The 13186-nt window shown below is 55.1% G+C and overlaps 1 protein-coding gene and 1 non-coding gene across 3 annotated transcripts in view; one reads left to right on the plus strand and one right to left on the minus strand.

The window, feature by feature from the left end:
• Positions 1-166: 166 nt before the first annotated feature.
• B4GALNT3 (beta-1,4-N-acetyl-galactosaminyltransferase 3) overlaps positions 167-13186 on the minus strand; it is a 96211-nt gene continuing 83191 nt past the window's right edge. For both annotated transcript variants that reach the window (XM_081821003.1, XM_081821004.1), the window contains exons 10-20: positions 12442-12585; positions 11338-11447; positions 10277-10377; positions 9963-10024; positions 8501-9296; positions 6272-6591; positions 5461-5614; positions 5136-5208; positions 4576-4729; positions 3850-3976; positions 167-2415 (exon numbers count right to left, since the gene is read on the minus strand). In XM_081821003.1, the coding sequence (XP_081677129.1) occupies positions 2307-2415; positions 3850-3976; positions 4576-4729; positions 5136-5208; positions 5461-5614; positions 6272-6591; positions 8501-9296; positions 9963-10024; positions 10277-10377; positions 11338-11447; positions 12442-12585 (2150 nt within the window). In that variant the 3' untranslated portion in view covers positions 167-2306. The remainder of the gene's footprint in view (positions 2416-3849; positions 3977-4575; positions 4730-5135; positions 5209-5460; positions 5615-6271; positions 6592-8500; positions 9297-9962; positions 10025-10276; positions 10378-11337; positions 11448-12441; positions 12586-13186) is intronic.
• TRNAR-CCU (transfer RNA arginine (anticodon CCU)) lies at positions 6739-6811 on the plus strand. Its single transcript has one exon. It is a non-coding gene; the product is annotated as a tRNA-Arg (tRNA).

Genomic DNA, 13186 nt, shown 5'->3' on the forward strand with positions numbered 1-13186 from the left:
GGCAGGCACCAAACGAATGGTAAATGGTGGAGGGTGGTGTGGGAGGGTCCTTGGCACATCCATCAGAGGCCTGACAACTGAGGGACAGAGATGCAAACCCTAGGCCCTCAGCCCACCCCTCTCCCATCTTTATGGGAGATGAGGAAAACACATGAGCCACTTTGTTTTCTAAGAAGATGCTGTATTTAATGATTTCCCTCCCCCGCCCCCCGACACATTTCCCTACAGAGTAGGGGCCGTACCAGGGCCTCCCCCTTTAAGGCAGATGGTGTGGAGGTAACAAACGAAGGAAAGGCACTGGCCAGGGTCAGAGGGGACCTTGAGCAGGGCAGGGTAGGCTGGGCTGGCTCCTGTCATTAAGAGGATAGAGGCGGCAGAGCTGTTTGGGTTGGCTCAGGCCTACCAGTGCCACGGCCAAGGGGGACAGTGGCCCCAGAAAGAAAGCCGGCACCCTAGCCAGCCAACTGTAGCTCTCACCTATTCCCTACAGCTCTTTCCCAAAGGTGGTAGGCCTGAGCAAGGGCTGCAGGAAAAGCCAGGGCCCAAGGGGCAGGTATGGAATCCAGAAGCCACAGCCCATTAACTGGAAAGTCTCTGTCCTTCCTGATTTCTTAGAGGGGGGCAAGGATTCTCCAGAAGGTTCTCAATGGGCTCCATTCTCCTAAATGCCAAGTGTGTGCTCTTGGTGAATGCAGGGCCTACTGGGTAGATGTTGGAGCTCCAAATGCTGTGACTTGGACTCTACCACAGCAGGGAACCTGGGCTCGGGGGACTGGCCTCCTGGGCCCTGCCACACCCCTGTGAGCGCTTCCTCACAGCAGGAAGCCCCGTGCTCCCCTCCTTCGCTGGATGCTCGAGTGCCACAGCCAGCGTCCAATGCACCATTGGTCAATTCAGCAGTGGCGGAAGAAAGATCCCCAGCCCCAAAGGCACCTGGGGATTTTTAGTGCAAGATTAAGTGAGTGATCGTCAGGTGTCAGGGCGGCCGGAGACTACAAAGGCCAAGGGCTATCTTCCCTGAAATGGCTCCACTTTCCAGTTCCTCCTGGCCCCACTCCCCTCCAATTGGGGAAGAGATCTCAGGGTGATGCCCTTACCTCTCCGAACCCATGGCCCTGCCCCTTCCCACCCTGTTCCCTATTCCTCCGTCTTGTCCACACCCCTTCCTCTTCTTCCGGGCAGGCTACGGCTGGGGATCTCCCCGCAGGAGGCCAAGTCTGTGGGAGAGCGGGGCTGTGGGGCCTCAAGTTTCCACTTCCCTTTCCTTCCTTCCTGCTGGATGGCCACCCCGTTCCCATCTAAGCCCAAGGCTTTCTTACATCTCCATCCTCTTTCCTCTCTGCTTCATGTTCTCCCCAAGGCTTCAGCCTACAAGTGGGCCAGGCCGGGGGCTTCTCCTCCCTCCTTCTCCACCGTGCCTGTCCTGCACCACCTCTACGCCAAACACTGGGGAATGACGAGCCCACTGCCTGCCAGCTGTCACCCAACCCCGCAGGGGCATCGTGAAGATGATGCCAGTCTGTGCTTCTGGTCAGGCTGGAGTTAGCACCGCTGGGAGGGGCAGGTTAATGCCCTCCTCGGTGGCCAGCTGTTCAGTGGCTCCCTGGGAGAGACACGCATGTCTCTGGAAGGCACGGGCTGGGGATAGAGCTGAGAACAGATCCACGCGGTGCCAGCTCCTCTGGTTATAAATGAGCTGCCAGGTCAAAGACCGAGGGACACGCTGCGCTACACAGGAGTGGGTCTGAGGTATGCAAGTGGGGACATGCCCTAAATGCATGACTCCATCCTCATCCTCATGACTCTCTCACAGTCAAGGCTGGGTCTGGATAGGTACAGTTTTGGTTTTCTGTTAGAAAAATAAAAACCCCAATAAAATATGTCCAAGAGAAGAGTTTCCAGGTTGTGGTCACTACTCCCCAGGAGGAGCCTGGAGGGGATGCTGAATGCACCTCACAGACAGGTCGGTAGCGTGCAAACAGGTCTTTCCTTCCTTGACTGAAGTGTGCCACCTTTGCCAGGAGCCGGTCCATCTCTGTCAACTGAGTGAACGGCCCCTCCTGGTCCCTCTCCCAAGGTCCTCCCTTCAGTGGCCCCCAGAGTAGAGAGAGGGGCCTTGGCAGCTGTCTGCGTGAGGCGACAGCTCTGGGTGGAGTGATGCTGTTCGCTCTGAGGCTTCTCGGGGCCCAGCCATGGCTTCTCCCCCACCACCCGCCCCCTCCTCCTCAGCAGCGAGTGGGGGCACTGGGAAGCCAGTGCAAGTCAAGGAGCGGGAAGCAGTCAGTCCAGCGGGCCGCCCCTCAGGATCACCGCATCTTCATCTGACGGCGGTTCCACATGCCTCGCTTGGAATGGAAGTGATGGAAGAAATTCCTGAGGGCGAGCCGTTCCACTTCCAGGCCCGCTTGGAGGATCCTGCATGGGGGAGGGGCAGGGTGAGTAACAGAAGCACAAGAGGCAACTGGGGACTCCACCTCCCACGTCTACGTCACCCCCCCGTCTTCCTCTGTTTACCCCCACGGAGCAAGAGAGGAGGCCACGGTGCACAGAAGGTGGGCTTCGGAGCCAGCCAGCCTGGGTTTGAATCCCAGCCCCATACCGTGTAACGCATGTCACCTTTCAGAGCCTCAGTCTGCCAGTCTTTAGAGAGAGGAGAATGATATGCAGTCGACCCTGGTCTTTTCTTCCTTTGATGTCTCTCTCCCTTTCTCTCCTCTGCCCCCTCCCCTTCAACCCAAATCTCAAGTTACTGTCCTCTTTCCCTCCCCTTTTCTTGGCAACAAATTTCTTTCTTCTGTAACTTTTATTAAAAAAGCTCTACCCCCAATGTGGGGCTCGAACTCACGACCCCGAGATCAAGAGCTGCATGCTCTCTCAACTGAGCCAGCCAGGCGCCCCTCGTGGCAGCAAATTTTTTTAAAAAAAGCAAATTTCTTGAAAGAGGAATCTCGTACTAACAGCTCTGGCTCCCTCACCACCCTGCCGCAGGGTCCCGGCCTGCCCGCTCCTGCCTCAACACCCTCGTCTGCCGCTTGCCAAGTCTGTAGCCTGTCCTGGGTTCTCCTCTCTCCTTCCCAGAGACTATTTCCTGCTCCCTGAAACTCCCTTCTCCCGGGCTTCTAGGGCCCCAGGACCTCCTGGATATCTTACTGCTCTTTTTTTTTTTTTTTTAAAGATTTTATTTATTTGACAGAGAGAGAAAGAGAGAGAGAGCACAAGCAGGGGAATGGCAGGCAGAGGCAGAGGGAGAAGCAGGCTCCCAGCAGAGCAGGGGGAGCCTGATGTGGGACTCGATCCCAGGACCCTGGGATCATGACCTGAGCTGAAGGCAATCGCTTAACCAACTGAGCCACCCAGGCGCCCCTTACTGCTCTTTAATGACCCACACACTGTCTCTTTTGCTGGCCCCCAAGTCTTTCCTGACCCTTCATCTGTCTCTCTTGTCCATGCCCAAGCCTCAGCTTCCCCACCAGGCAGCGGTGCGGGGGAGGAAGGCTCTGATCCGGGAGAACGCAGCCGTATATCGTATTCTCCATGGTGCTGGGCTTGCGCTGAGAGCATCAGCATTTACACGCGTACAGCTCACCGGCTTTTGCTTTACCCTGACAGCCCACCATGCACTCTGCTCTTCAGGCCAACCCTGAGACATAGGCGGAGGCAGGATCATCCCCCTTCTAATAGACACACAAACTGCGTTTCGGCCAGGCGAGTAATATGACCCCCTGTGAGTGGCAGGGCTTCCTCTGAGTCCAGTGGTCAGGAATCTGCTGCCCTGCGGGCCCGGCCTTGGCTGGTCTAGCCCTGCTCTCTTCCCGTAGCCCCTCTCAGACGCCCTCCTCCCCGAGTCACCTGTCCAGCAGCTCCCAGTCTTCCCCGCCCCAGCGGTCTCGGAACTCCTTGGTGTTCATGCCGCCGATTCTGTCCAGGTCCGACTTGTAGATGCCGAGCAGTCCAAACCCATTCACCTCCCAGTAGCCTGTGGCCAGACAAGAAGCCCCCATGAGATGAGCCAGGAGCCAGGAGGAAGCAATGAAGGCTGCTGGGCTGCATTCCCAGAGCCTTCTCTGAAAGACAGGGGACAGGGTGCCTAACGCTGAAAACTGTCTCATGTGAACAAGTCCCTGCCTGTTCTGGGTGGAAGCCCCCCGGCACTCAGGTCAGGGTCCAATGGAAGCTGCAGTCCTACCAGGAGGGGGCTACCGGCCCTACAACAGGATCTCACAACGGCAGCCACTGGGGACACAGCTGAGCATGCTTTCCGTGTCTGCTTCCCTCTCCAGAGGCAGAGGGCCTGTCTTGCCATTTTTCTATCTGCACAGGGGACAGAATCTGGCACACAGGAAATATCTGATGACTGAATGAAGGGAAGGTGGGGAGGAAATGTTCACCGGTGCCGCTGCCGTGGCTGTGAGCACAGCCCTCAGGCACCTCTCTGGTGGGCTGTCCGGTGGGGGGCAGAAGGAGTAGGAGGAAGAGGGAGGCTGCCATGGTAGACACGGCTGCTTCCAGCTCTGGGGTGAGGAACCAAGGCCAGACAGGGCTTTCCTACCCGCCCTAGCCCAAGGCAGGGCTCACCCTCAGGCCACTGGGGGGTGGCCCCGCAATGCAGCCTCATCACCATGGGGGCAAAGGCCATCTTGCCCTCCACACAGTGCTTCCGGATGGTATCGATGACTCCAGCTGGGAAGTGGATGTGGAGGTCACAGAGGAAGATGATGCTGTGCGGGTCCTGAGGACACATCAAGGAGGGTCAGCAGACCCCACAGACCAGGGCTCGCGGGTCAGGCCACTCCCAAGGACAATCCTCAGGCTCCTTCCCACTCATATGATGGACAAACTTCCACAGAACAAACTGTTGGGCAGATTTCCACAGTACTGGGCACCAGAGCGCAGTAGTCAGAGTCAGAGAATGAATTCTGACACCTCTCATTCACCCTTTATGGGTGGCAAGGCCTCTGGACAAATGCTCCACAGTCATTTGCTCAGCCCCACCCTGGCACCCGCCCTGCAGCAGAGGGGACCTCCGTGTCCTCATTCCTTCTTCCCTGAGGAGCTGGCCACCTCACACATCCCAGATGTCTCCACCTCTTAACCAGTCTGTAACCGTGTCTCCCAAGCCTCTCCCAGGCTATTACCTTCACCAGGTCTATGCCAGCCTGAAGCCCAGCCGAGCGCTCGAAGTTTCCACTCAGTTTCACATACTGGTAGCTGCAGGGAGAGGAGAGGAGAGAGGGGCAGAGTATGAGGGCTCGGCGGCAGTGGTCCCTGGAGGATACCAGCGGACCCGGAGGAAGATGATGTGTGCTCCTAGGATGTGTGCAGGTGAGTCGTCTGGAGAAAGCCAGACAGTGGGACTCAGGAAAGCCAGCTGGGACTTCGAGCTCTGCCCAGCACCCAGCAGTCCCAGGACTCTAGAAAGCGGGTGGCTCCGGCCGGACTCCGGCCGGGGAGCCTCCTCACCTCCGCAGCTTGGACCTCTTTAGGGCCATCTCGATGTCCATGTCCTCACTGCTGTAGTCAGTGATGATGATATTGAAGTGTGGGTCGCCGGTGGCCTGGAATAGCTTTTCCATGTCCCCGATGAACTGCTGCACCCAGCGCGCCTGGTTCTTTACTACCGCAGTGGGCAACGGGAAGAAAGAAGTGGTAACACCGAAAAAGGCAGCCCCGCTACCAGCTCCCGCACGAGTCAGGGCCCCAGCAGACCTCTGCCACTGCGGACCCACCAGCAATGCAGCGGGAGAGGGACAGCTGACCCATGAAAGGGGCCTCTGCACCCTGGCGCCCACAGAGCCTCCGGGCAGCGCCTCATGGGAAGGCCTGGGACCGGGGCTCGTCCTCAGTTCTCTCGTAGTAACCCGACCGTGCTCTCACACTCAAACCCCGTTATCTGCCCATCCTACTAGCACTCTTGCTCTCCTGTCCCAGCCCACGGTTACACACATCTGCTCCATGCTCCTCTTTTCCACTAAAGAAACCAGCTAAGCCACTCTATGTCTTGTTCCCCAGAGCAGCTGCAAACCCCGGTACGACAACACGGCCACGATCGCCCCCCGCTCCGAAACCTGGCGCAACAGGGAGCACCTGGCCTACGAGTTGGCATCTTTGCCAACCGCAACACTCGGCCATGTGACCTCAGGTCCTTGCCTGTCGAGTGGCCTCTCCCACAGGTTCTCGTGAGATCACATCAGTGAGCAGAGACCTGGGTGCTCATGGTGACTTTTAGGATCCCCACTCTGCTGATAATGGCCGGGATCAGCTTGAGGCTCACCAGGCACAACGAAGTGGACCACGGCTCGGTGATTCCAGGAGAAGCCCTGGGGCCAACACAGTTTGGGCTCTGGGGCCCGGACATTCAAGACATGTCTCCGGCGGTTGTGTGAGCCCCAAACCAGGCCCTGCAGGTTCCGGGCCTCGACCTCTTCCCCACCAGCTGGATCGATGCCCTGCCAGCCTCGTGTAGACACATACTCGGAGAGCCACACTGGGCGCTGGCCTTGTTCCAGCAGCTCAAGCTCCAGGAGGTAGCGACCTCCACGTAGCTGGTCCTGGCGCTTCTCCACATTCACGATGCGCTGTAGCTGGTACTTCCTGTGGCAGAAAGGGTGGGCAGCTTGAGTAACTCCTTCCCCCACTGTGGGGGGTAACATGGTACATAGAAGCCTGTGAGGCCAGAGGTCAGGAGACCCTGAGTTTTGTCCTAGTGTTGCCATTGGCTAAGATGCTGACACAAGGGGCACCTGGCTGGCTCAGTCAGTAGAGCATGTGACTCCTGATCTCAGGGTTGTGAGTTCAAGCCCCACGTTGGGTGCAGAGCTTACTTAAAAAAAAAAAAAAAAATGGAAGGAAGGAAGGAAGGAAGGAAAGGAAGGAAAGGAAGGAAGGAAGATGCTTCCGCCAGATGTTTAATCTCTAGTGTTCACTGCCTCCATCTTTAAAAATGCACCTACTGACCTGCTCTAAGTCTGTTATAGCTCTAAGATCCTAAGTATATAAGGTGAATATGTTTCCTTCAGAAACTGACCCTCATTAATAAAATATTCTACTCACTCACAATCCATAACACACGATGGGTTATTAGAGAAATGTTGATTGGTTAGAACTCAGTATCATTAATCACTAGGGAAATGCAAATCAAAACCGCCATGTGATACCATTTTGCACCCATTAGGATGGCTATTTTCAAGAAAGGAAAATAACATGCGTTGACAGAGATGTCGAGAAATTGACACCACTGATGGGAATGTAGAATGATGCAGCTGATTTGGAAAAGAGATTGGCAGTTTCTCAATATGTTAAACACAGAGTTACCATATGACTCAGCAATTCTACTAGGTATATCCCCAAGAGACCTGAAAACATGTTCATGCAAAAAAATTATGCACAACTGTTCATAGCAGTATTGTATTCATAATAGCCCCAAAGTGGAAGCAACCCAAATATCAATCAACAATATGCAGAATATTCACACAATGGAATATTATGCAGCAGTACAAAGGAATGAAGCACTCAATACATTCTACAACATGGAGAAGCCTTGAAAATGTTTTGCTAAGTGAAAGAAGCCAGAGACAAAAGGCCACATATTACATTTACACGAAATATAACTCCATTTGCATGAAATGATTATTATAGGTCAATCTATAGTGGGAGAAAGTCAAATAGTGGTTGCTAGGGACTGAGAGAAGGAAGAAATGGAAGTAATACTAACAGGTACGGGGGTCCTTTTAAAAGTGATGAAAATGTTCTGGAATCAGATGATGGTTGCACAACATTATGAGTATGCCTAAAACCACCAAATTGTACACTCTAAAACCGTACACTCTAAAATGGTACATTGAATGTTACGTGAATTGTATCTCAATTATAAGAATGTTGATTGGTGGGGCGCCTGGGTGGCTCAGTCGTTAAGCGTCTGCCTTCAGCTCAGGTCGTGGTCCCAGGGTCCTGGGATCGAGCCCCGCATCGGGCTCCCTGCTCGGCGGGAAGCCTGCTTCTCCCTCTCCCACTCCCCCTGCTTGTGTTCCCTCTCTCGCTGCCTCTCTCTCTGTCAAATAAATAAATAAAATCTTTAAAAAAAAAAAAAAAAAAAAAGAATGTTGATTGGTTAAATGAATGAATGCGAAAACAAAGAAGTTAGGCCCTGCTTTCTGCCCTAGCCCTTCCAGCCCACGCTGGGGTCTTGTCTCTTTTAGTCTCAGTTTTGCCTGTTCTATCCCTTTACTACTAGCTCCTTCCCTGAGAAAGGGGACCCCATCTACCAAGCCTTCCCGGTGCTCAACACATGTCCTAGGCCAGGTACCAAGGGATGTCAGAATCTTGCCCGAGGGTGGACAAAGACCTGACAGGTAGAGCTCATTCTCAGGAACAGGGGGTCCCAGGCGGGTGATCGTCCAGGGAGCCTGCAGCAGGGGAACGGGCAACAGCCCCCAGGTTCCTGCCCCCAGGCCAGCTGGCTGCTGTGCCCCAGCCCCGGTCCCAGGAGAGCCCTTTACCTTACCCCCGGCTCCTCTGGTTGAGCTTCTTCAGGAAGACTCGTGTGACCTCGAGAGCCTCCTGCTCTGGAAGCAGCAGGTTGCCAGATGTGTTACAGTTCAGATCGATCCAGTCAGTCCGCAGGGCTTGGAAGTCAAGGTTCCGAGCACTGAAGGTCTGGTCCCAGTTTACCACTGGGTCAAACATGGGCACGTATTCGAATACCTCACTCATATCCTCTTCCTCTTCTTCTTCTTCCCCCTCTTCTTCTCCCTCCATCTGTCCTTCCTGGCCTGCAGCGACCACGATGTCTTCCTCACCATGCCAACCCCTCCTGGGGGCTGGGGGCTCCATCCTGTCTCCCCTTCTCTGCTCTGCGATGTATGTCTCAACTTGATTCAGCCACTGGGACTGCCCTAGTGTTTTCCTGGGACTGTCACGACTGGGCCTAGGCCCCTTGACAGGAGGCACTTTCCCCGCCAGATGCCCCTGGGGCCACTTCTCAGAGTGAGGTGGATTTTGGCTGGGCTGGGGGCTGGGTCTTCGCTCCGTCTTCTCTGGTTGCTGGACTGGGACATCACTGGTCCTCCCAGGGAAAGGAGCTGTGGAGTTCTGCTTGGAAAACGGTGCCAGCAGACCGTCCCGGGGCTGAGCTAGGAGCTTCCGCAGGCTCCGGAGGTGGTAGTCAGTGACATCCTGCCCAAGGGGAAAGGTAGGCACTTGTCTTCCCTCTGGCATCCTGGCATTCTGGACATTGGAGGCAAGGGTCTCCTCTGCTGCTTCTCCATACTGGGATTCTTCTAGAAGGCTTTCCTCAAAACCTGTTGTTAATAACAACAACCATTCCTCACATCAGAGTTTCCAACTTTCCCAAACAAGGTAAGACGCGGTTGATCCTATGAATGACACCCAACGAGTGTCAGGTGGGGATTGCACCTGGGCTCTGCCACTGGCTTACTGTGTGACCTTGGGCAAGTTACCAACCTCAACTAACCCCAGTTTCTTCCTCTGCATAAAGGGAATAATCATGCATCTTCCTTAGGGCTGTTGTGAAGATGGAGCGACATAAAATACCCGAAGTGCCTAGCAGGTGCCTGGCACACACAGGGCCCAACAAATGGCCCTGGCATGCCCTAATCCCTCTAGAAGAAAGGCCACAGGATAACAGGGCTTTTCTCAGAAGAACTTCCCCAGTGACGTGCCAGGGAGAGTGATCCCTCCAGCAGTCCAAGCAATCTCCTCTGGGGCTCTAACTCTCCTCCAGCTGGCCGCAGCACGCTGTTAAATACAGTGTCACTTTCCGCATGTGCCTGGGATGGAAAAGGAAGGAGTACCACTCTCTCCTCCTTTGGGTGTAGGGGGAGCGGCTGTGTGGTTCGGATTTTAAGCTCTTCAGGGGCATGGCTGGCCTGGCCTGAACTTCCTCTAGAAACAGACCATGCTCATCCCTCCCAGCCTGACCCGGAAGCCTCAGCAGTCACTGTTACCTGGCTGCTCCGGCCCCTGCTTCTCAGGCTGGTCAATCTTGATGTACTCCTGAAAGCTGAACCTGCAGGAGGACGGGAGAGGCAGACTGGCACCCAGGGCCCCACAGGCTAGCGCGTGAGGCTCTGCGGGAAGGGCCAGCAGCAGTATGGAGTCGTGCCCCAGTCTGGAGGGCAGGAGTGTGTGTGTGTGTCTGTGAGTGTGTGGCATGCCTGGGAAGGGCCAAGACTCCTCGGGCTGGAAGGGCATTTGCCGCCCCTCTAGTCCTGGAGCCCCTCTGTAAGGCCATTCTCTTGCCCCATTCAGTGTTGCTCACCGGTCCTGGTAGTACGAGTTTTCCTGGTAGAAGCATTTATTATGAGTCTCCATGTGGCTCAGGCGGGTATAGTCATTGGGGTAAACGAAGGACAGATGCACCTGGAGGCAGAGAAAGCAGCAGCAGGAATGAGAGAGTGGGATCTCGGTAAGAAATCAGCCAACCAGGGTGAAGCCTGCGCCTGGCTGGGCCCACACAGGGCTCACGGTGAGGGGAGAAGGGCTGCTTTGAGCTTCGGATGAAAACATTTGTTCCACAGACCGGGATTCCATCCCACTCTTCAGGCCTCCTCTCCTGGACTCTCTGGACCAAATGCAACCCCGGACTCAAGCTTCCCAGTGCACGCGCCCTTCACCTCCCATCCTAGCTGCTTCTCCCCAGCTGCAGCCAGCACCATTCTCTCCTCCTCCTGCCACCTCCAAACCTTCACCTGCAACCTCCCATGGCCCTGGGACAACCCCCCTTTTGTTACCCACCACTGCTTCCTGCCTCCCTTACAGCTTCAGGCAATGCCACCAACCAACTTCCCAGTTAGACCCCACCCACTCTCCACCCAGAGGATGACTCCTGGCCGCTTCTTCCTGCCTCGAGCACTCTCCTAATCGTTTCTAGATCTGGATATATAGGGTGCCTTCTGCCTCTGCAGTTTCCACCTGGGCTACAGGTTCTCTAGAGCTAACCTCCCCTCCACAGTTCACTTTCCCCAGGGCCTCATCTATGAGTTTAAGAAGTACTGCTGGCTGGTCGCCCGGTAGGACAGGGTGTGTGGCTCAAGGTGCTGAGAGTATAGGAAGGCTCAGGCCAGTCCACCTCCCATCACCATCATCACTGTGGCAGAGCTGGAGTTGGAGTTCTTCCTAAGGCCGAGCATTTATTCTCAAGGTTTATAAGGCAGTCCACTGGGCCATGGGCAACGTGGAACACAAGTTCACCCAGCCCATGGACCTGTGAGGCTGTCCTGTCTACTGCTATGTGGCATGGGGAGGAGGAAGAGTCAGGCCCGGCACCCCTCTATCTCAGCCACAGGCCACAAGCCCCCACTGCCCGGCCCCCAGACTTACAAAGCGGAGTCCCTGGTAGCGCTGCAGGGGGAGCCCATCCACCAGGTAGCTGGGTTTGTAGGGACAATCAGGCAGGATGTGGCGGAGATGAGTCTTGGGGATCAGAGGCACTGAGGACAGTAAAGGAAGAGGGATGAGGGTGGGGATGGGAGCCTGGAACGGGCTGGCTTCGAGGCACAAAGGCTCTCAGCTGAGGGGGAGGGCCGAAGGCCTCTGCTCTGAGCAGGCACCGTTTTGTATTCACTAATAGCAGCCATGGGCAGTCCAAGTCCATCGGCTGAGGTTGCCAAACTAAGGCTGGCACCACTCTTCTGGGGTCGGTACATTCAAGGAGTCTTGGAGGCCAAGGATTCGGCCACAGTCCCCGGTTCATGGCATGGGGACGGCTGTAGAGGGCTAGCCTCAGTAAAGGTTTAGAAACATCCAGGAGGCCAGCGAATCTCATCCTGGCTCAGGGCCAATGACTGAATTTCCACCCAGTTGTTGTGGGGGTTGGGGCTCTCTCATCTTTTAAAATGTAAATGCTCCCAAGAATGTAAGACTCTAACACCTTGGTGGGAACATATTTCTCTCACTGGATTAAGAGCTGGGATCCAGGGGCGCCTGGGTGGCTCAGTCGGTTGGGCATCTGTCTTCAGCTCAGGTCATGATCCCAGAGTCCCAGGATCAAGCCCCACATCAGGCTCCCTGCTTAGCGGGGAGTCTGTTTCTCCCTCTGCCCTTCACCCCGCTTGTGCTCTCTCTCAAATAAGTAAAAATCTTAAAAAAAAAAAAAAAAAGAGTTGGGATCCAGTAGAAAACTATGATATATGTGATTGTGGAGGGACACGTAGGGGATTTCTGGGCTCTAGTTCTACTTCCTGTCCTGGGAGGTGGTTACCCAATGTTTGCTGTGTAATGATTTGTGGAACTGTAAAACTGTACACATGTATTTTTGTACTTTTCTATACGCATATTATATTTTACACTCCTAAGGGAAAAGCAAGATTCTCTGACTTTGGAATACTGTAGTAGAAGTGACAAGTCTGCGGAGTCTCCTCTACTAACACCCATGGCAGTGTATGGTCCCCAGACTGGATGAGAAGTGTGTGGCCAAGGCCTTACCTCGATAGAGGGTGTCCCGAGGGTCGGGCCGCAGCATGTCTGCGAGGGGCAGCTCCTCTCTGGGAAGAGAGTCTCGGGAGCCTGCATGGCTGGCTGCTGTCTGAGGGATATGGCCCACGTCATCCATCCTTAGGACTGTCTCATCTGGGCCCAGGGAGGAAAGAACAGAAGCAGCTGTGAGTCCTGGAGCAAACCCAGAACCCAGGCCCCTGCCCCTCTGAGAGGCCAGGCAGAGCCAGAGCCCAGGCTTTTGTAACCGCCCCCAGGGACAGTATGGGGTGTGCGTGACCCCACTCCCCTCTAGCTCTGCCCTCTCACAAGTTGTGGGCTCACCTACTGATCTCCTTTGGACCCACTCTACCAGCCCCATGGCTACCACACACCACAACTTGGTGTAAATTGGAAAAAGATACCACTTCCTCAAATGTGTTACTGCTCTCTGCTGGAAATGTCATTTTTTTTTTTTTAAAGATTTTATTTATTTATTTGACAGAGAGAGACATAGCGAGAGAGGGAACACAAGCAGGGGGAGAAGGAGGGGAGAAGCAGGCCTCCCCGTGGAGCAGGGAGCCCGATGTGGGGCTCGATCCCAGGACCCCGGGACCACGACCCGAGCCGAAGGCAGACGCCTAACGACTGAGCCACCCAGGCACCCCTGGAAATGTCATTTAAGTCTGCTTCATTTATCTCACACACATGTACAGAGCACTTAATAAATAACCAGCCAAGCACTGTTCTAAGCATC

This window comes from Leptonychotes weddellii, chromosome 5, assembly GCF_054177405.1.
Source record: "Leptonychotes weddellii isolate Sample4059 chromosome 5, ASM5417740v2, whole genome shotgun sequence".
In the NCBI taxonomy this organism is placed as follows: Eukaryota; Metazoa; Chordata; class Mammalia; order Carnivora; family Phocidae; genus Leptonychotes; species Leptonychotes weddellii.